We start from the raw sequence: 21284 nt of genomic DNA on the forward strand, positions 1-21284 counted from the left end.
ATGGAACCAAAGTTTTATTCGACAGCTCAGACATTCTGTAAACAACGTGGTCGAGAACCTAATTATTCGAGATGGGAGGTGTTCCAGAACCGAGGTTTTGACCGTATATGGTAACCCACAGATTATTTTATTATTCAAGTTAAATCTATTTCTGAAGAGAGGAAATAAACTGCAGTGAACGAAGGATCTGGAACAGGTATGTGTATTTGTTTCTCAATAGTCTTTATTTTGCATAGTTCATTTGATTCTGTTTCTTGGAAGTGACTCGCAGGAAGGTTTATGTTAACTATAGTGAGTGAGACTTCCTAGTTTGTTGGAACACCTTCTAAGAGGAAGCGTGTGATGCCTGCCCTGTTCTGTGGGAGCAAAGTTCTAAGCTGTGTGTTCCAGGGCAGACCACTCCTTTTCTCCTCTGAGATTCTGCCTCGGAAAGCAGGGTGAAAACTCCTTCGTCCGTTTTGCCCATGTCTCTGAAAGTTTACCTTAAGATTTGACAAATGACCAACATTCAGAAACCTGTAATCACCCCATTTCCACCGTCCTCAAGCTAAAATTCCTTAATGTTATGGACAGGTTGCAGTGGTTTCAGTAAATGTACTCATATGAAGTTATCTTTTTAGAAAATTGTCTCCGACTTCAGATTGCTTAGTGGTTACTTAAGACAAAACCAAGCCAGCCACTCGTGTGTTAAGTTAGCTGAGGTGAACATGAGAAAAAATGATTTGGTTTGAAAACAGGTTATGGAAATGGGAATAATGTTTGGCCTTCCAAGGTTTTAAAAGTTAAAAACTTTTGAGGTCTCTTCTTTGTTCAGTTTACTGGAGATAAGTTTGCTTTTGGTAAATTTTCACAGATTTATTATTAACAATAAAATGATTACTTTTATGGGTAAATTAGGAAAAATAGATGAGAGATTTTGCAATTTAATTTGGGCATTTAATTTTGAGTGTTTTATTTGCTTAGGCAACTGAAAATGTAGTTTGAGTATATTTGGGTAATTTGAGACGATTATGTCTTTTATAAGTTTTAATTTTCTGTGGAAAGGTTGATTTTTCAAAATTGATACTTAGTTGCAGTCTTAGGGCTGTACATTTTATTTAGATTACAACAAGTATAGGCACTTATGGAGAAGGATTGTGTGTGTGCATGTGTGTGTCCTTTTAAAGTTTAAATCCTCAGATAAATATGAGCTATAGGCACAAATGATAACTAATGAGTCTTTTGGCTCTTGCTAGATCAAAAACAAAACCCTGGAACTTAACAAAATAGATGCTACAATTGTATAGTACTATTGTGTTTTATTGTAGGAAATGCCAAACATATTTGTTTAAACAGCAGTGTACCCATTGACCAACATCCACAATTGTTCTCTTTCCTTTTTTCCCCTCTCATGGATTTTGAAGTAAATCACAGATGTTTCATTCACTTCAGACTGTCTCTCTGGAAGATAATGACTCTCTTTAAAAAATACATACACATATGTACTTTAAAGTTCTAATGCCATATTTGCCATACTACCATTATCACATAGTGGTGCTTCTTGAATGCTGTTGATTATTTCATAGCTTGGATCTCCAACTTTGTAATAGTGGTCTTAGATATTTCTGGTAGGCAGGGTTCCCCTGTTGTAGAAAGAAGTGCATTAGTAACACAGACTATTTCTGCTAGGATTAATAACTTTTCAAATTAAGTTTTTTTTTTTTGTTTCAAAATTAACATTACGTAAGATTAATTTTAAAAATTATTTTTAAAATTCATTTTGTGTGAACATATGGAGAAACATTTTTTTCCAAAGGGCATCCTTCGTTTTCTCCAGCAGATTTTAAACTGTGGATGCAGGTGGCCAATTAAAAAACACAGTTATCATTTGCTTTTGGAATTTAACACAAATAAAAGGCTCAACTCCTTGAGGCTCTTTGAAATGGAACATTAACCATAAAAGAGTCAGAAGGTGGACTCAGGTAAGCAACATAATGCGTCACAGTGGGCTATCCCTGTTATTGTCTGATGTGTTGATCTGTTCCTTCACAGCTCTCTTCTCATCCACGTAACACTCACCGGTGTCTTTTTTGCCTGTCTAGGTTACACTGTAAGCTCCTTGGATGACTCTCGATCTCCGCTGTATCCTTAGCACCTAGAATAGTTTCTGGCATATAGCGTATGCTCAGTAAATATGTTGGATGTTTGAATTAATCAGTAGGTGTGTTTAAGGCATCTAGCAACTACTTGGGCAGACGTTTCCAATAGAAGAATTGGGGCGAAGTAGGATTCTTGTTTTGAAATGATCCCCAATGTTTCCTCCACTGCTTGCATCTGTAGGGAATCACTGATCTGAGTTCATGTGTGTGTGTGTGGTGGTGTGTGGGTGTGGGCGGGGGGGCAGCAGCCTTTGGCTGCTCCCTTTGGAAAGGCTGGCTTGAAATGGCCAGATCAGGAAAAAAGCCAAAAAACTAGACATCCCGGCTCAAATAAACCTCGGAGAGCAGATCACAGTCTCCGCACGAAGCTCAACACCCACCCGCCCAGACAGAAGAGAGACTAGCTGAGGGCTCTAAGACACGTAACGTAGCATAGCACCTTTCTTTTGATAGAAAATGTCAGTGAAATATATTCTCATTTGTCTGCAAGGTTTGTTTGAACGTAGCTGTTGTTTTAATTTATTTGAAATACCCGTAGTGAACCTTTTTCTACTAGTGCCAATGAAAACCGCCTCTTCTCGTAGTTTCAAAATTATCTACAGCAGATTAAAAAATTATACCTTAAAAGTGCCATTTTGCTGCTCTCTGGAGGAGCCAGAAATGTAAGATGATGTGGCTATATATTAGCAGTCAACCGAGTATCATTTTAACTAATTGGAAACTGTTCTCCAAGGTCATTTATAATCTCAGTTCCTAAATTGCTTGCTGTACCTGTCACCTTTTTAGCAACATAAGTGAAGCTAGGATGGCAAGTCTCTGCAGCACTGTGGATGCAGCAGGTTCCTTCGTCTCACTGTAGGTCATAAAACCACGTTAATTATTCCATAGATGCAAAGTGTCTACTCTGTGATAGATCCTGGAGTTAGGAAGGTGACGACTACATCCTTGTTCACAGTGAAGTGGCAGGTGACAGAAAAGGGAAAAGTGAATGGGATGAAGTGCATCAACCTTTTTTTTAAGGACATCGTTTTTTAAATATATTTTTATTTCAGAGAGGGAGAGAGAGAGAATCATCAATGATGAGAATCATTGATTGGCTCCCTCCTGCACGCCCCCTCCCCCCCCCCCCCCCGCCCCTACTGGGGATCAGGCCCACAACCTGGGCACATGCCCTGACTGGGAATCGAACCTTGACCTCCTGGTTCATAAATTGTCGCTCAGCCACTGAGCTACGCCAGCCGGGCTTATCACATCTGTTGATGCTGTGGGTTGGTCATGCCCCTCATTTAGATAAGCCTGCCCTCATATAACATCCAGATTAAATTCTTTTCTAATATCCAGATTCAATTCTTTTAGAAATAATAAGTGCCCCCTACGTGCTTTAGTGAAGATGAGGAGTCAGGAGAACTGGCATGTTTCCTTGTTGCTAGTAAAACAGGTTTGAGGAGGTTACATCATCTGACAGGTGTCACAGCGGGGTAGGCTTTCCCCGGAGCACCAGAGGGCATGCGCTTATGCCGAGACCACAGGCGCTCTTCCGGAGTGGGAGGACGGCTGCAGGTTTATCAGTTTCCAATTAGTTAAAATGATACTCGGTTGACTGCTAATATATAGCCACATCATCTTACATTTCTGGCTCCTCCAGAGAGCAGCAAAATGGCACTTTTAAGGTATAATTTTTTTAATCTGCTGTAGATAATTTTGAAACTACTCGTTAAGTATCAGCGAGTAGATCTAAGCATTAGAAAAAGTAAAACACTAGCGTAGTTAACTGTACGCGGCAGTGACCGGATCACACCGTCGGTATAGGTTGTTTGTGTTTCCTCGTTGAGTTAAAAGGGTGCCTTCCTGGAGTCAGAGGAGGACCAAAATGGATCGGCCTTCTCTCCGACAACCATTGGGGGTAATGGCTGTGTTATAACTTGAGACGATCACGTTAAACCAAGCTATGAGGTATGGCAGGGCGCGTACTGTTAAGAGCAAGTCTGACACTCTGGTAAGTGTGAACGAAAGCCTGAGAGTTGCCAATCTGATGAGGCCTTAAGACACCTTTTCTGAACTTTGACCTAAGAGGTAAAGGAGTAGGCTTCACCATCTGAATATCACGTTCGCATGACAGAACGTAAAATAATCTGTTGTGTACATAGAGACCGTCTTTGCTTTTATAAAATCTGTATCAAATCTGCTATTAAATGTTGGTCCCTCAAATTCTAAGTACAGGGTTTATTTCTTTACTCCAGTTAATGATGCTCATTGGCATGCGTTACTTTTCCCAGTGAGGCTCACAGCCTGGCCTTCTCTTCTGCTATTGATTTAGGGCTCCAGTGTTCTCTCCTAGGCCTGCCTGCTGGGAATCTTCCCCCTAACCCTGCAGTTGTCATTTGTATGGCTTCCTGGCTGCTGATGGCAGTGCAGCAGTTTTCTGTGTCTGGGATTGTGTTCCTTAAAGTGAAGAGGAAGGAGGAACGTCTAGCCGGCAGTCAGGTCTGAGAGATCCGCCCCCAACCCCGCCCATCTGAGCTTCCTATCACCTCTGAATACCCACTTTTATCAGCACAGAACTGAGAGGTAAGAGGCTGAAAACAAGGTGGGGTGTGACTTATCTTATTTTTGTTACTTAAAAGCCAGCTTGCCCTTCTGTGTGTATGCCCTTGGGTGTGTCAAGCCATGATTTAGAGCTTGGGTCCTCCTCCTAATTCCCTTTATCAAATTCTGAGCAGTGCATTTTGCTGATTACAGTCCAGACTCAGAGTTCCTGCCAGGCCACATCCCCGCTCCTGGTTTCTTTTGTGTAGTCTCAAAATATTCTAAACAGACATGCTATGGCAAGCGGTTTCTAACCTAATGGGAATCAATTTAAATGGGCAAACATTGGAGGTGCATTCACTGCTTGTTCTCTGCTCTCCTCCATAATTTATGTGTTCTACTCAACTACCTGAGTATTGGTCGGTGACTTCTGAGCCCAGTAGAACAGGCGTTCATAGACATTTCCATCGTAACAGCCAAGTGCTGAATTTAAACACTGATCCGTGAAGTCGAAAGCATCCGTTAACGAGATGGCATCCTTCCTGAGAGAAAAAAAAGCACAAGAATTTGTGAGTATTTTAGACTGTTCATGAATCTGATTAATTCTGGAATGGTGAATAACAACACCTAATTAGAGGATGCATCATTATTCACCTTCGAACAAGCCAGCTTTAATTTTTTTCGAAGTTTTTATATTTGATCAATTATATATGCACAGCATAAAGAATCAGTTCTTTGAGGATATTGAAAATGAGCATATCTTGCTCTCTCACCTCCATTTCCTACCCCCCCTCCCCATTCCCACCCAGATCTATCTATTTCAGTCTTTTAAGTGATATTTTTGGTTTTAACCTGAATGTCTCTACTTGTTTATATTTCTGTTTCTTGCTGGTTTACTTGTAGACATTATCTGTTGACTCTCCATTACGACAGATGAGGATTTATTTTTAGCACCCTTCTTCTGACCCCTACCCATCATCCCCCCACCCCAACCTATGCTTCCTCCTCTTCACCTTCCTGCCTCCCAATATAGCTGCGATTTTGGCCAGACTAATACTCAGTGCTTAAAGTAGTATGACTGTACGTATCCTATATATGATTTTGACTTTATAAATCCTGTTCACAGCTGAGCCAGGTCCCCACCACAGCTCCCTGTTGCAGTGACCTACCTCCAGGCTCACTGTCCTCTCTCCCACACTGCTGTCGTTAATTCTTAGTGATTTCACTGTCTATGTAGATGTTCCTCTAAAGCTCAGCTCCTCAGGTCTTCGAATCTCCTGCTCCATTGACCTCGTTCTACAGCCTCCCTCTGTCATCTTTGCCGAGATCAGACACGGGGACTCATCATTAGCATCTGCAACTTCTCCGTGATCTCAGCCATGTTTCCTTCTCTGCTCCTGTCTTTCTAGCTTACTCCCTTTAGTATTCTGACTTCTATCTTCTTTTTTTCCCTTTTAAGCAACAAACAGTGTTTTATTTTAATCCTATTGAATGAAATAGTTTTTAAAAAATATTCACACGCTTTCCTACCTTTGGAGCAAAGGATGTAAAACACAATATGCAATTATTTGTTGAAACTCTTCCCTAACTCTTGTTTCAAAAAGCATCTGAGGTGACTGGGATACTGGACCTATTTTAATTCTTTCTGGATGACCCGATATCATCACCATCAGGTGATTTCATGTAGGGCTGTTTATAACTCTGTGACCCCACTGGCACCTACCAGTAGGTCCCTCATCCCCCTTGTGTTCTCACTTTTCTCCTTATCCCACTGAAACTTCGTGGCTTGTTATGTTACCTCCTCAAAAATATATTCAACAATTTTTCTTGCCTTGCCATACTTGTTTGGCAAAACCCCATCCCTGCTTATCTTTAATTCTCCACAAACTGTGCCACCACCTTTGTAGCTATGGCTGGAAAAACCAATGCTGACTTGGTCATAGGGTTCATGGGGGTCCTTATGGTTGCCCAACAATCCTATTACGTTGCTCTAATTCATTTACTCTTTTATTCCCTTAGGTGATGTTTCACACTTTGTTTTCTATCCTCAAATCTACATTCTCCACTTCCCCATCTCTTTTACCTAAATCACTTCCTATTCCTCTGATAAAGTAAAAGTGGTAAGAGCATTTCCACAAGTTCCCACCCATGCATTTATCCACACAGTGCCTTTCTCTTCATAGTACAGGTCAACTGCGCAGGCTCCTCCTGAGGCCAGTCCTTCCTTGTCTACTAGGGAACAGTGTTCCAGAAATTCTGCCTTTCCCCTACAGCACCCACACTCCCCTCTCTCCTGGATCATTTCCCTCAGCATACAAACCTGCTACCAGTTCTCCCATCTTAAAAGTAAGCCTTTGACTCCTCCCGGCACCAACCTCTGCCCCATATCTCGGCTCCTCTTTATGACATTCCTTAAAGTGCCATGTTCACTTACGCCTGGCCTTTCCACTCCTTTTTGCTGTTCTCTTGGACTAGATCCGTACAGGTTCCCACTCCCACCACCCCACTGACGTATCTCTGGTCAGGGTGACCCCAGCATCATCTTTGGAGGGGCCCAGGACTCAGTGTTTGGGCTTCTTCCCTTCATACTCTCATCCTGTGGTATCATCCTTCTCATGCATTAGATACCAGCCATAGGCCAGTGCCGTCCACATTTCTCCCTCCAGTCTCACTTGCCTGCTTACTAACGTTTTACTTGATTTCTGACAGGATCTTTAAACTTAACGTGCTCAAAACCAAATCCTGAGCTTCTAACTTTCTCCTGTCTAACCTGCCCAAACCTGCCCTCCTATAATCTTTCCCATTTATGGTAAATGGCAACTCTGTCCTGGCCAAAAACCTGAACCCCTCTCTGCCTATTCCACCCCATATCTAACCTGTCAGCAAGTCCTGTTTTATCTTCAAAATATATTCCAACTCTCCTTCCCACCACCTCCACGGCTATCACCCTGGTCCAGTCCACCACCATCTCCCACCTGCATGATTGCAGCAGCCTCCTCACCAGTCTCCCTGCTCTGCACCCTTGTCCCCCGTCCCCACTCAGTTCTTAATCTGGCCGCTGGAGTGATCCTTTGCTCTGTGCTATGCCCCAAACCCTCCCGTTCTCACACTAAGGAAAAGCCAGAGTCTTAAGTCTTTGCAGAGATCCACACCCCCTCCCTTGCCCCTCTCAGTACACCCTGAACTTTGCCACCTCTGCTCTCATTCTCCACCTCGGCCACGCCCCTCCAGCCCCTGTTCTCCGGATGGATGTGCCAAGCACGCTCTGGCCTCCACCATTTCTACTTCTTCTCTGCTTGGAATGCTCTTTTCCCAGCCAACCACATGGCTCCTCTCACCTGCCCCCCTCAGATTATTCCTCAAACGTCACCCTCCCTGGGTGGCCTTTGACCTACTTACAATTATAGCCCCCCTCCCCCCCCCCCCACGACTGCTAGCCCCTTTTCCTGCTGTCCTTTTCTTGGTAGCATTTATCACTATTCCGCACACTGTCTTTGATTTATATTTTATGTCTGTGTTTGCCTCCTCTCCTCAAGGCTGTAAGCATTTGTGCCCTTTTCATTCTGAAACTCATATCCCTCAGTTGAGGAGTATCTTCTTTAAGCATTTTATTAATGATCTGCTCCCTTGTTTTCCCTGTCTCCTCTTTCTCAGCCTTTTTTTCAGACGATGGACACTTAGGATCAGGCCTCTTACTACTTTTATTCTTTTCTCTTCCATTTTTGTCTTTTTGCTTTCTGAGGTTTCTGCAATTTTATCTTTCAATCCTTCATTGAGTTTTTCATTTCCAATCTCCTTTTTTAATTTCATAGAGCTCTTGTTTTTTGTTCTCTGTTACTTTTTAAGAAATGAAATTCTTATTTTATGGCCACAATATCTCCTCTTAACTCTTTGAAGATATCACTGATCTTTTTTTTTTTTGACATGACTATGTTTTGTTTTTATATAATTATTTTTAAAATTACAGTTGACATACAATATTATGTTTCATGTGTACAATGTAGTGATTAGACATTTAACATATGAAGTGATCACCCCGTTAAGTCTAGTACCATCTGACACCATCATAGTTATTACAGTATCATTTTTATTATTACTATAAATCTCTTTTTTTTAAAATTACGGATCTTTTAAAAAACGTTTTCTCCTCCCTGAAGATTCTCTTGTCTCTCAAGTTGCCTCATTCTTGCTGGCTTTGGTCTCTTTCGTGTCAGGGGCTTTCCTCAGGTGTCTGGTGATCCCTGAGTGTCTGGTCACAGCTAAGAGTGGGGCATGAACTAGCTGATCAGAAGTCTAGTTGTGCTTGTCAGTGTGGGGTGAATTGGGGGACCCTGGGCTGGTCAGATTCTCCAGAGGAGGATCATGTTACCATCTTCCTGCAGGGAACTAGCCTGGCTGCCCACTCTGGGAACCGTGGGGGGGGGGGCTCGTCAGCACTTGGCCTATAAACGTGTACTGAAGCCCCTGTGTTCTGTAGGGCAGCCTCACCCCAGCTGTTTACCTTCTGCCAGGGTGGGGCCAAGCAAGGCCTTAAAACTGCTCACGGGGGAGGAGGGGAACTGGGGACTCGGCTCTTTCTGAAACAGACTTTCAACCCATCCTGTCAGTCCACTTCACCCCCACTGCCAGAGGCACGGTCCTCCCGTTCTTGGGGTTCTGGGGTGTAACTTGGTTGCTTTTCCCACTTGTAGGGAATGATTCACTTTTCGCAGGTCTGCTAAGTCACTGTTTGTTCAACTTCCAATTCTCCTGTTTCTTCTCCTCTGTGTCCTTTTTCTTTGTGGGTTTATGCCTTTTTAAACATTTTAACCCATTTGCTGATGTTTTAGTGAGGCTTCAGGAGGGAACAAAGTAAATGCATAAGTTCAATCTGCCGTCTTTACCTGGAGGTCCCCCAGCTGAGATTTTATGATTGTTCAAATAAAAACTATTTGGGTCAGTTAACTACCATTACACAGAGAGCTGGTTTTTAATGTCGCTTAGAATAATGTGCCATCCTTCATTTGTCATCTCAGAAATCTGAGGGTGAGACTGAATAGTCAAGGCTGGGGATTGTGACACGGAACTGTTAAAAGCATGGGATCTGTTACATACCTAATTATCCTGTCGTAGTAGGAAGATTACTTAGGAACCATTATGTGAGTAAATCAATTTGTGGGCTTGATGCCTGCATTAATTGTCTGTTTGCATCCGGGCTGTTTTGTCTTGCCTTGTACATTTCTAGAGTCAAGTCAAGCACTTAGAAATGCTGTTGCCGATAAAAATCATGCTTATGAGGTGGTAAGGTGATCTTTTGTGTTTCATCATCACTATCAGGGCTAGAACATTATTGTCGTCATGCGCTTTTAAAATGCCAAGCTTTTTTAAAAGTTAGATATACTTGGGCTTAAACAATGCAGTACTCAATTATGCTATTAATGGTTCCTATCACTGGATTCCCAATTATATTAGGAAAAAGTTAATACCTGAGGAATAATTATATCAAATATACTTTTGATGGTTTAATTGAACATTTACTAATCACCAACTATCTGTGAGGTGCTTATGTGGAGGTATAATAAATGGTATGCAACATATTGCATATTATTAGACATAAAATAATTTGGTCTAGTTTTTTCTTTTAACCTCCATTATGAATATATATATATATTATTTATATATTTATATATTTTTTTTTTTTAATTTCAAAAATCTTTTTTTAAACTCTTAGTCTTGTTGATAATGTAAAGTTAACTCTTGGAGGTTCTAGGGGTATAAGTCACACACCCTTGTGTATAACCCCATCTCCCCCCCAGTACCACAGGCATCGTATGTTCTCAAGTTAGCCCATTTTTCATGTTATGAACCATGGTGACTAATTTGTATTTTTAAAAAATATATATATTTTTATTGATTTCAAAGAGGAAGGGAGAGATAGAAATATCAATGATGAGAGAGAATCATTGATTGGATGCCTCCTGCACACCCCACACTGGAGATCGGGCATGCGCCCTGACCAGGAATTGAACCATGACCTCCTGGTTCATAGGTTGACACTCAACTACTGAGCTATGCCGGCCGGGCCATCGATTTGTTGTTTCACTTATTTATGCATTCATTGGTTGTTCCTTTTATGTACCCTGACCAGGGATCAAACCCACAACTTTGGTGTATCAGGACAATGCTGTAACCAACTGAACTACCCAGCCAGGGCGGTTTTGATACAGTTTTAAATCATGGCATCAGTATGTCATAACCCTAAACTCCACTGCATTAATGTTGCATTTAAAAACTATTTGTGTTACTGTTTTGCAAATGCGTATATGAATTACTAGGTTTTAAAATTTCCTCTTGAAGCTAAGGAAGGATTAAAATAAGTTTAGTCAACTTAGTAAGAGTTTGCTTAAGCACATTGAACAAAGACAAGGATATAGGATTTGAAATAAACAAGAGCCCAACCTTAACCTTAACATACAGCTTAACACATTGCGGGCGGGTCACAAGCATTCTCATGTTTTCATATTACACAGTGTTTTACATAAATGTTAAAGGCACGCCTTAATTAAATACCCATTGCATTTTGAAGTTATTTATTACATGTTCTTACAAGCTAATATCTTTTTAAAGTATGATACTTTGTAAAACGTTTTTTGTACTTGTTCAATAGAAACTTTTCTGGCCACTGGGTAAAGCTAGCAATAAAACTACTGGTGTGCAATGTGTTAAGAGCTCACACTCCGGAGTCAGACAGGCCCCAGACTGTACCTGGCTCCTCCTCTGGCTAATGATGTGACCTTGGGCAAAGTACTTAACTCCACTAAGCCTGGATTTCCTCCCCAGTAAAGTGGGGAGAGTAATAGCATCCACTTCAGAAGGCTGTAAGGCTTCACTGAAGTGATGTATGTAAAAGCTTTTGGCCTAGTGCCTGGCACACGTAAGTGCTCCTTAAATATTAGCCATGACTAGGACTCATTATCATTAATACATATTATTCATATGTAATAGGCTTCATTTTACTCAAATTACTTAGATACTATTCCCATTTCCTTGATAGTGGTGAAGAGTTCAATTGAGATAGCTAGATAAAGATTCTTAGGCATTTTTGTTTTTAATTAATCCATAATGCTTTCTGTTGGTGTGATAATGCTTGGGTGTAAACCTCTCTAGGGCTGTGGCCGCTTTGTCAGACCCCCGTTTAACAAGGTTTTAGAGCGTGACGTGAACAAAGGGCGAAGGGATATTTTCTGAGGACTACCACGGTTGGAGGGCCAGCCACTCACCGGATGAGGAAGAGCAGGTCCAGGTAGGCTGTTCTCACCATGTCTACTTGGGCCCCAGACAGGAAGCCGTCATGGAGAAAGTCGCCCGCGGTAGACAGGATGCCATGCAAAGCAAAGAGGTCACAGAGGCGCTGGAGTGCCTGCTGGATGGCTGGTTCCTTGTCGAGTCTCTGCAGAGCTTCTGCAAAGCTCTTCACAGTGACGTAGTAGCAGTGCGCCTGCAAAGACACAAAGGTGCATTAGCCCCTGTTTCTGGCTCCAGAGGCCCTCCTGGAAATGAGCCTGCTGCAGCGTGTGTCCCAGCAGCCTGACACGCAGATGCCTTTCTCCGGGCTCGCTGTGGGTCTCACTGAGCCCTTCTGATAGTGTGTGGGGGACCTGCGTATGTTGGGGGCTGGTGGGCTCGGGAACTTGGCCCTTAGTTTTCTCATTTTGCTTGGGGCAATTTCTTTTTTCAAATATATTTTTATTGATTTCAGAGAAGAAGGGAGAGAGAGAATCATGGATTGGCTGCCTCTTGCATGCCCCACACTGGGGACCCAGGCATGTGCCCTGACGGGAATCAAACCGTGATCTCCTGGTTCACAGGTCGACTCACCAGCCTGGTTGCTTGGGGCAATTTCAAGTAGGTTTGAAAGTAGAAAGTACAGGAGAATCGGAGGCTGGCCTGGGGACAGTGGAGGACACCACTTGTCTCAAGAAAACAGTATTTATTGTCTGCACGTTCAAGGCAGTGGGAGATGTGTGCCGTGGGTGAGAAAGGAGGGGTTCGGTATGCACATGAGATTTATCCCAGCTAGAGAGCAACTCCTTGAGGTAAGCAGCGCTGTAATTTAGCCCAGCGGCCGCCAACTGGTGGTCCGTGAGGCCCGAAAGGTTGGCGACCGCTGATTGAGCCCTTAGGCAGCAGTCTGGCTCTGTTAGTAGTTAAAATAACCAGTTGGTAAGTGACCACTGACCTCAACCAGGTGAGAGCCCCCTCTGCCAGCCAGGCTCCTTCTCGGGCACCCCCCTCTCCACAGCCCAGCAGCTAAAGCATTAGTGCCTGGCCCGGCAGGAGCCTCTCCGGACTCTGCTTTCCCTGAAATCCTTTCCCACTGGTTGGTGTCCCTGCCCTGCTCTCCCCAAGACAAATGCACAACGGATTTTACCTGGTAGGATGTACGAGTCCATGGGGAAGGAGCAGAAAGGAGAGCACGCCCGGCCCATGTGGCTCGGTTGAGCGTCGGTCTCATGCCAATGGGTTCGATTCCAGTCCGGGCACATGCCTGGGTTGTGGGCTCGATCCCCCAGAAGGGGGCGTGCAGGAGGCAGCCAATCCTATGTTTCTCTCTCAATGTTTTTATCTCTCCCTCCCTCTGAAGTCAATAAAAACATATTTAAATAAGTAAAACAGGTCTCATATGTTTATTTGCATACGGATTACCTGGAGTGACTTTTAGTAGCAGGCTTAGAGTGGCTTGAGGGTTCAAAGGTGTTTACTCGCGGGGGGGGGGGAAAAGGAATGGGCCATCCTTTCAGGAGGCAGCAATTTAACCCGACTGAGCACTGGAGTGGAGTGCAATGAGAGGCCCTCGGGTGATAAAGGGCTGTGAATGACAGGTGGGGATTTAATTCTGTGGGGGTCAGGCAGCCACTAAAGTCTTCAACAGGCCAGAGATCAGAGCAGGTTTTTCACGTGGAAAGCATCTGCCTTTCCCAGAGAGGCCTCACAGGGGTGCTAATGACACCGGTTTACCACCTGGACCCGTGCTCTCAGCCTTGCTGGGTTGGCAACATTTGGATGTGGAAGAGGCTCGGGCTGCCGGGTCCCACAGCCCTTGCTGCTCAAACTGGACCCAGTTTGGCAAAACTGCACTTACCTTTTCACCTAGGCCCCGCTTCCCTGTTCTAACCGAGTGCCATGTCCTGAAGCTCTCGGGGCCCGGGGTTGAGGAAGGAGTGATGAAGAGCTGCCCGAGAGCCTCCCTGGGGAAGCAGGAGGAGGGCCAGGGAGAGAAGGTGGCCTCCACGCTTCGGGGGAGGCTGAGCTGCCTTGGCACCGTGCTCTGAACACGGTGAACTTCCTTAACTTTGCCGTAGGTTGATTTAAATCTTGCCTCCTGGCTAATTTGGGAGTGGAGTGGAGGTATCTATACACTAGGTACCTCTCTAAATTTTCCATGCATTAACTCATCTAATCTTCATAATAATCTTCCAAGGTAGGTACTGTTATCAGCTCCATTATGCAAATGAGGAGACTGAGGCATGGGAGAGGTATGTTGCTTGCCCAAGGTCACATGGCTGGTAAGTGGTAGCAACGAGATCCAAACCGGTGCATTCACCTCCCAGTTAACACATTAAGCGCCCAGCCTGTTTTGTCTTCCGGACGGAAAGTATAGTGTCAGTCACCGGTGACTGACTGGGCGCTTAACGTGTTAGGAGTCTGTACTCATTATATACAGTAAAGTTAATTTGTTTTCCAATTACAGCTGACATACAACATTATATTAGTTTCAGGTGTACAACATAGTGATCAGACATGTATATACGTTACGAAGTGATCACCCCAGTAAGTCTAGTACCCATCGGACACCACGAATAGTTATTACAATATTATTGACTACACTCCCTATGCTTTTTTTTTTTTTTAACTCCTCACCCTAGGATATTTTTCCATTGATTTTTAGAGAGAGAGTGTGGGGGAGAGAGGGAAAGAGAAATATCGGAGAGAAATAACATCAATTGGTTACTCTTGCACGAGCCCTGACCAGGGGCCGGACCAGGGAGAAGCCTGCAACTGAGGTACATGCCCTTGACCGGAATTGAGCCCAGGACCCTTGGGTCTGCAGGCCGATGCTCTATCCACTGAGCCAAACCGGCTAGGGCTAGTCTGTGCCTTACCTGCTGCCCTGTGTTGCCAAAGCCACCAGAGACTGAGGGCAGCATTAGCCCCAGGTTCCTGGGACGACATCTCTCCTGGGCAGGGCTGAACGATAGCATCAGAGCCCATCAGGCCTCAAGGGCTCCAACGTGCCCCCTGGTTATTCAGACAGAGTGAGAGCCCAGAGAGGGAGGACTGCGTGAGGGCACACACTCTGCTCCTTGGTGTCCACCCTCTGCCACTGTTCCCTGCTCCTCTCCTGTTGCTCTCCCTCTCTCCCTGCACACTCACGGTTTCCAGATGGTACGCTGTTGGGAGCTTGATGGCCTCCCAAACCAGAGCCCAGAAAGTGCAGACTTCCCTGTCCATTATGACTTTGGAGACTGGGCAAAACCTCCCAGGAAGCCCTGGGCTGGTTGAGCTCACCCTTGCACCCCCCAGAGCTTGGGGCTCACCCCCCTCACTAATGCACAGCGGCTCCCTGGGGGCATGGCTTGCGTCCCTGGGGGAAAAGGAAAGGGAAGCATCTTAACTAGCCGTTTCCTACCTCTGGGACTAACGTCCGTGGAACTGAGATCATGCTGCCCCCCCTCCCGGGGTTGTGTGCATGAAATGAGGTAACCCTGGCACCCAGTGCCGGTCCATTGAAGGCAGGACATAGGTTTGGAAATGGACGGCTGTGGTTTTTGTGGTCGGCTGGCGAGAGCACAGCCTGGGCTCACCCTCCTCTGTGTAGATAGGACATTTAGCACATCTCCCCATCACAGAACCCGGGTGGCAGGCAGCGTTAATACCGCACCTGCCAGTGATGGAGGTGGCGGTCACCAGGTGGCGCTCACGTCCAGCCTGCCCGACCCGACAGCTGCCTGTGATGGCCCCTGCAAACTCCTCCAGAGCTCTGGTTTTAAGGCTGCCGTTTCTGAGCCTGCTGGCTGATGATTGAAATGACCCCTTTGATTTTCTACCTGCCTACGCTGGAGCTCATTTTTATTTTCTTTTATCCCCTCGATCTCTCTCATCTAGCCACTTCTCTCCATGCCCTCTGCCAGGTTCATGGTCAGGACCACCCTCAGCCCTCACCCAGACTGCTACTACCTGCTTCTAACTGGCCTCTAGCCTGCAGTCCATCCCTCCCCCTGCAGCCTGAACGATCCTTCTAGAATGAAACTGATGAGTTCACTCCCCCTCCATACAAACTCTGCAGTCTTCCCATTGCAATGTGAACAGCCCAAACTTCTCACAATGGCACAGAAGGTCCCAGGCCCTGCCTATCTGTCTTCATCCCCGCTTTCTCTCTCTCCTCGTTTCAGTCTTCTTCCTTCCCCTCCTCCTTGGGGCGAATTTGCATTCCTCCCGATCACCACACCTTTTCTTGCCTCCGCCTCCTGCACCTGCTGTTCCCTCTGCCCGGAAACCTTCCCCTCCAAAGCCACAGCCTCTACCCTCTGCCTGGCTGATTGCAGCTCATCCTTGAAGTCTCGGCCTATATACCGCCCCTGGGAAGCCTTTCGGACTCTGCGGGGTGGTAGAGACGCACCTGCCCCGGATCCTGTCAGCCTGCATCTCCCCATCACAGCACTTCCCGATTGCTGCTGCGATCGGACACTTCTGAGCCCCCAGGACCCAGCCTGATGCCCACTGTTCAGTGGGTGCTCAAATATTTGCTGGCTGACTGAATTATGCACCAACACAAAACATAGTGGAAATTCAACCAGACTTCTAAGGCTTGCCTGCGGGACTAACGGGGAGGCTTGACCTGCTTTTCTATCTGGGAGGAAATATTTGAACAACCTGAAGCAAATCCAATAACACTGCCTCATTACGTTTTTCCTAAGAGCTGCCAGCAAGACTGCTCTGGAGTTAAGTCCTCTAATTAAAACACCTGGGCCTGAAGTCTTGGGAGTGGAATGGGGGCAGCCGCTGGCAGGGCTGGGGAATAGGGCCAGAGCGCAGGCCTTCCCAGCAGGCAAGCCTTTCCGCCTCAGCGGACACAGCTCACCTTGGCCGCCTGGAGGTGTATGACGGTGGTCTGGTTCCACGCCTCGTGCTCGTCGGCCCCGGATTGCAGCCGTGTCTGCAGGTGATGCGCCGAGTCCTTTATGAGCCTGAGGCCAAAGACAAGAAGTTCAGCGTGACTGCGTGGGAAGGAGACGGGTGGGGCTCAGCCCCTCAGAGGTAGAAATAAGCCCCGGTTTTAACCACTGTGTGTGACAAAGCTAAACGCTCGATACACATGACCTCTTCAACTCTTCCAAGGGCAGGCATTCCTGGTCGACGGTGGGGAAAACTGAGTCCCAGGAGAGCTTAACTAACGGGTCCAGGGTCACACAGCTAGCACGGAATGGAGCTGTTCATAACTTCAGAGCTGTAAGCAGGCTTCATCCCGTGTTTGCAGGCCATTCTGCTGGTTCCCTGTGGCTGAGCAAGGAGAATGGCTTTTCTCTAAAGGCTAATGAGGCCTGCAAGTCACCTGGCTGCTGCAAGTTCTGTCTAAGGGACCTTAAAATAAAAGAAAGCGAACCCTTGTCCTCCAAACCACTAAAACGGTCATTTGCCATTTGCTTAACCTTTATTCTTCTATTTTCTGTTCCCTGCTCATCTCCTGACCCTTAGCATTTGTAGGCAAAGCAAACTGTTATTAAGCAATATTTATTTTACGTTTTCAGGGAATAAGTAAGCAGATGTCACATTGAATTCCAAGCAAAAAGCAATATAAAGACATTTAATTACCTTCATTTCCCTGAGCACCCTGGTTTTGCCCTCCCCACTTCCCCCAGCTGAAGTGATAGCTCTGTGAGGCCTGGGCTTCCTATGGGACTAGTTTGTCAATAGGTCTTCAGTGCCTGGCATGTTGTAGGCACTTAATAACTAAATATTTATGGAATAAGTAATGTCCCAAGGTGCCTGTGACCTTGAGATAACTATTAACACCCCCGGGACCACAGGTTGGGATACCTCTTTTATAGACTGAAAATACGTTTCCAGTAGTTTTTGGTGGGGGAAAGGGTAAGAAGGTTTCCTTTTTAGGTAGTTAAATCGCTCCATCTTTTCATGACGGTGTCTGTGCTTGGCCAGGACGTCTCATTGTTCCCAGCCCCTGGTGTTTGGACAGTTCTGATTCCCAGTAGGTGCCTGACGGTAACAGTATTTGTCGAGTGACAGAATGGATGAGCCCTTGGTCTTACCTTTGTTCCCGGAGCCTACTAGATCCTGGAAATAAACTAATTCTATCCCTTGATATAGTCACCTTTTTGAAAATTATTTTTAGATTGTGGGATATTTTGAACATAAGCATATTGCCTTATTCGTTGGTATTTACATACTGTTACATTTGTAGTGTTTACATATGGGTATGTTATCTGTACTTTAAATCAATAAGAAGCTAAAGAGGGAGGGGTGGGGGATGGGAATGGGGGGATGAGGACAAATATGTGACACCTTAATCAATAAAGAAATTAAAAAAAAAAAAAGAATTAAGATGCTGCCCTGCTCAGGGGGCTCAGTGTGTTGGAGCATCCTCCCGTAAAGCACACCCCCAAAAACTGATGGCTTGTTTGATTCATGCTAAGGGAACTTAACTAACTAGTTTCTAAATTAAATTCTTGTTCACAAATACAAAAAAAAAAAAAAAGAAGCTAAAGATTTTTAAAGTCCCCTTGCACTGGCCCGAGAGGCGATGGCCTTCTACCAGCCCTACCAGGATAGGGAAGGGATGGTGGTCCGTGGCTGAGGGGTGGGACGTCCCCTTCTCCCTGCCCATGGTGGCAGGAGCTGAGAGGACTGAGGAGGTTGGGGAAAGGGGTGGCTTTTTGGAACCATATCCAATCCTAAAGGCCCTACTGTGGGAAGGAGCTGCCCCCAGGTGGGGTGGCTGATTTCTCAGCTCTGGCTCACCTGACGGCCACATGTGCCCACGCCCTGGTGTAGAGCTCTGGGCGAAGGAAGTCTGCTGCCCTCCGGGCTGGGCACTTGGCCAGGTCAGGTGCAGTCAGGTACGCAACAGACTGAGGGAGAGACGTCTTCGACGTGGAGCCTGGGGATGCCTGAGCCTGCAGGTAGCTCTTCACCAGAAACCTAGTGGGTGGGGATGGAGGCAGGTGAGAGGGTGGGGATGGAGGCAGGTGAGAGGTGGGGAGCACTGTGGGACAGGCCAGCACCCCTCTCTCCTGGAGACACGCACTCTTATGTCCCCTGTGGGAGAACCAGGGCCACCCAGGTTCTTGCCCAGTCCTTCCTGATGGTCACTGCCGACCCCCACCCCCAGCCAGCCCGCTGGGAGGCTTCAGGGAGCTGTGCACCGAGGCTGCCGTTTCACAGTGAAACGGGCCGGAGCTGTGGGGCTGGGCAGACAGATCCTGAACATAAACCCTTTGGATATCTGAGCAAACAGAATCCTTTCTGATGGTTAGGATCTTACTGTTCGGGGATTTGTGATGAATTGTACAGCGACTGGAAATTACATTTTTCTTAGCTGAATAAAGGATAGATGTAAGAATGCTAACATGAGTGGGAAGATTACAGGTGACTCTTAGCCTCTTCCTTGTGATAATCCAGGGCTCACAGCTCTGGGCTCAGACCACCTGGGTTCCCTGCAGCTCCATGAGACCGAGGTGACGCCTTAGCAGGTACGTCACCTCCCGGCCTCAGTGTATCCGAGTCTAGATGGGGATGGCGATACTCGCCTCAAAGTGCCTGGCCCAGTGTGAGGCCCAGAGTTCTAATACACGATGTACTCTTGGTAATTTGGGAAAACCCCCAATAAATATTACATATTAAAAATTCCAAGAAATATTGTGTAGCCTATTTGCCGGTAAGCCCTTCCTGCGCGGAGAAGTACTTGCCCTGTTTAGTCACCTGGGACTAGATGACCCTGCAAAGGCCTTGTCAGCCAGGAGGCCCGGGACCCCCTGGCCAGAGAGGGAGGGGGCCGGCCCAGCCATCCCTTCCTGCCTTTGCGTGTGGAGCCTGCCGTGTGCAGGGCCTGCGCTGAGCCTGGGGACGAGCTCCCGGTCACAGACCCAGAGACACTTTCCGGCTGTGATTACTGCTTCAAGGAGACAGGACAGTGTGGGAGGGGAGGGAAGGGGGGTGATGCAGGGGCCAGGAGGACTCAGACCGGGAGGATGAGAGGGAGCCGGCTGTACAACAAACTGGGGGCAGAGAGATTTAGGGGAAGGCCCGCGGTGAAGCAGAAATGTGTGGCTGGCAGAGTGAGCGGAGGCAGGAGCTGCGAGAGCAGGATGGAGGGGGCGGGGGCCAGGCCGGAGACCTTGGAGGCCACAGTGCGGGAGCCACTGAAGACTGTTACGCGAGGGAAAGAAGCGATCTTCTCTGGGCTTTGAGAAGATGCCTCTGGCGGCCCGTGGGGACGGACTGCAGTGGGCGGAAGCGTCAGTGAGGAGACTGATGCTACGGTCCAGGTGATGGGGACAGGGTCCGGCTGGGGGCTGTGGTGAGTCTGGGGGGAGTGGATGGTTGGAGACATATTGTGGGAGCTGGACAGTCCCCAAACGGCACTCCCCAAAGTCTGCTGCCCGCGTGGACATCCGATGATGCTCCCACCGGAGCAGCCGCAGCCTTACCTGGCCACCTGCAGGTAGAGCACGGTGTTCTCACCCTCGTAGGTGCAGGAGGCTGTCACTCTGCTGACCAGCGATGGCAGGCCGCTCAGCTTTGAGTAGCCGTGTCCGCCACAGGCCCTGCGACACAGCTCGGCCCCCTGGGTGCAGAAGTCTGATACCATGGCCTTTAGACCTGAGCTCAGGGCGTGAAGCTGCAAGAACAGGAAAGGGGTCAGGTGGTATAGGGGGGCCCTCCAGTCAACACCCATGCTCCCCACGCACCGAGCACTGCTGCGTGCTGAGGTAGCAACTGTTCCTCAGCTCGCAACTCTATGAACCAGAAGGCTGAGATTCAGAGAAGTTATGTGACTCGCCCACGGGCACACAATGAGGCAGCTTTGCAGTAAGGACAGCAAGAAACAAGGAAAGCCCTCCAGGCCAGAGTCTTCCAGGTTGCCAGGGTCTCATGGGAGGGTGCCTCCTGGAGGGGGCTCCCATCTTACAGGAGTTAGGGCTCTGCTGGCAAGCAGAGGTCTTGGACAGCTGGCCTGTGAGGAAGGAAGTCCACCAGGATCCACTGTCCTGGGTTATCCGATGGGCTGCCAGTCACTGACCTGGCTTGAGTTTTTTGTTCTTAAAAACTCCTAACTAGAAGAAGTGAAGGACTGCATCAGTGAGCTAGAAGACAAGGTAGGAAAAACTACCCAAGCAGAGCAGCATCTAGAAAAAAAACCTTAAAAAACAGGAGGAGAGCCTAAGGGAACTTTGGGACAACACGAAACAAAATAACATCTTCATAATAGGGGTGCCAGAAGGAGAGGAAACTGAGCACGGAATAGAAAACCTGTTTGAAGAAGTAATGACAGAAAACTTCCCTGATATTGGGAAGAAAAAACTCACACAAGTTCAAGAAGCTCACAGAGTCCCAAACAAGATG

The 21284-nt window shown here is 46.7% G+C and overlaps 1 protein-coding gene across 2 annotated transcripts in view; it reads right to left on the bottom strand.

Annotated features, from left to right (window-relative positions):
* Window positions 1–1223: 1223 nt before the first annotated feature.
* ACOX2 (acyl-CoA oxidase 2) overlaps window positions 1224–21284 on the bottom strand; it is a 37963-nt gene continuing 17902 nt past the window's right edge. Inside the window, exons 9-14 of one of the 2 annotated variants that reach the window (XM_054708014.1) lie at window positions 20369–20505; window positions 18681–18860; window positions 16786–16891; window positions 11924–12141; window positions 5074–5206; window positions 1224–1622 (exon numbers count right to left, since the gene is read on the bottom strand). In XM_054708014.1, coding sequence (XP_054563989.1) covers window positions 1560–1622; window positions 5074–5206; window positions 11924–12141; window positions 16786–16891; window positions 18681–18860; window positions 20369–20505 — 837 coding nt within the window. In that variant the 3' untranslated portion in view covers window positions 1224–1559. Of the gene's footprint in view, window positions 1623–5073; window positions 5207–11923; window positions 12142–16785; window positions 16892–18680; window positions 18861–20368; window positions 20560–21284 lie in introns of both variants that reach the window. The other variant, XM_054708013.1, reaches the window with a different exon arrangement.

This window comes from Eptesicus fuscus, chromosome 18 (genome assembly GCF_027574615.1).
Source record: "Eptesicus fuscus isolate TK198812 chromosome 18, DD_ASM_mEF_20220401, whole genome shotgun sequence".
NCBI lineage: Eukaryota > Metazoa > Chordata > Mammalia > Chiroptera > Vespertilionidae > Eptesicus > Eptesicus fuscus.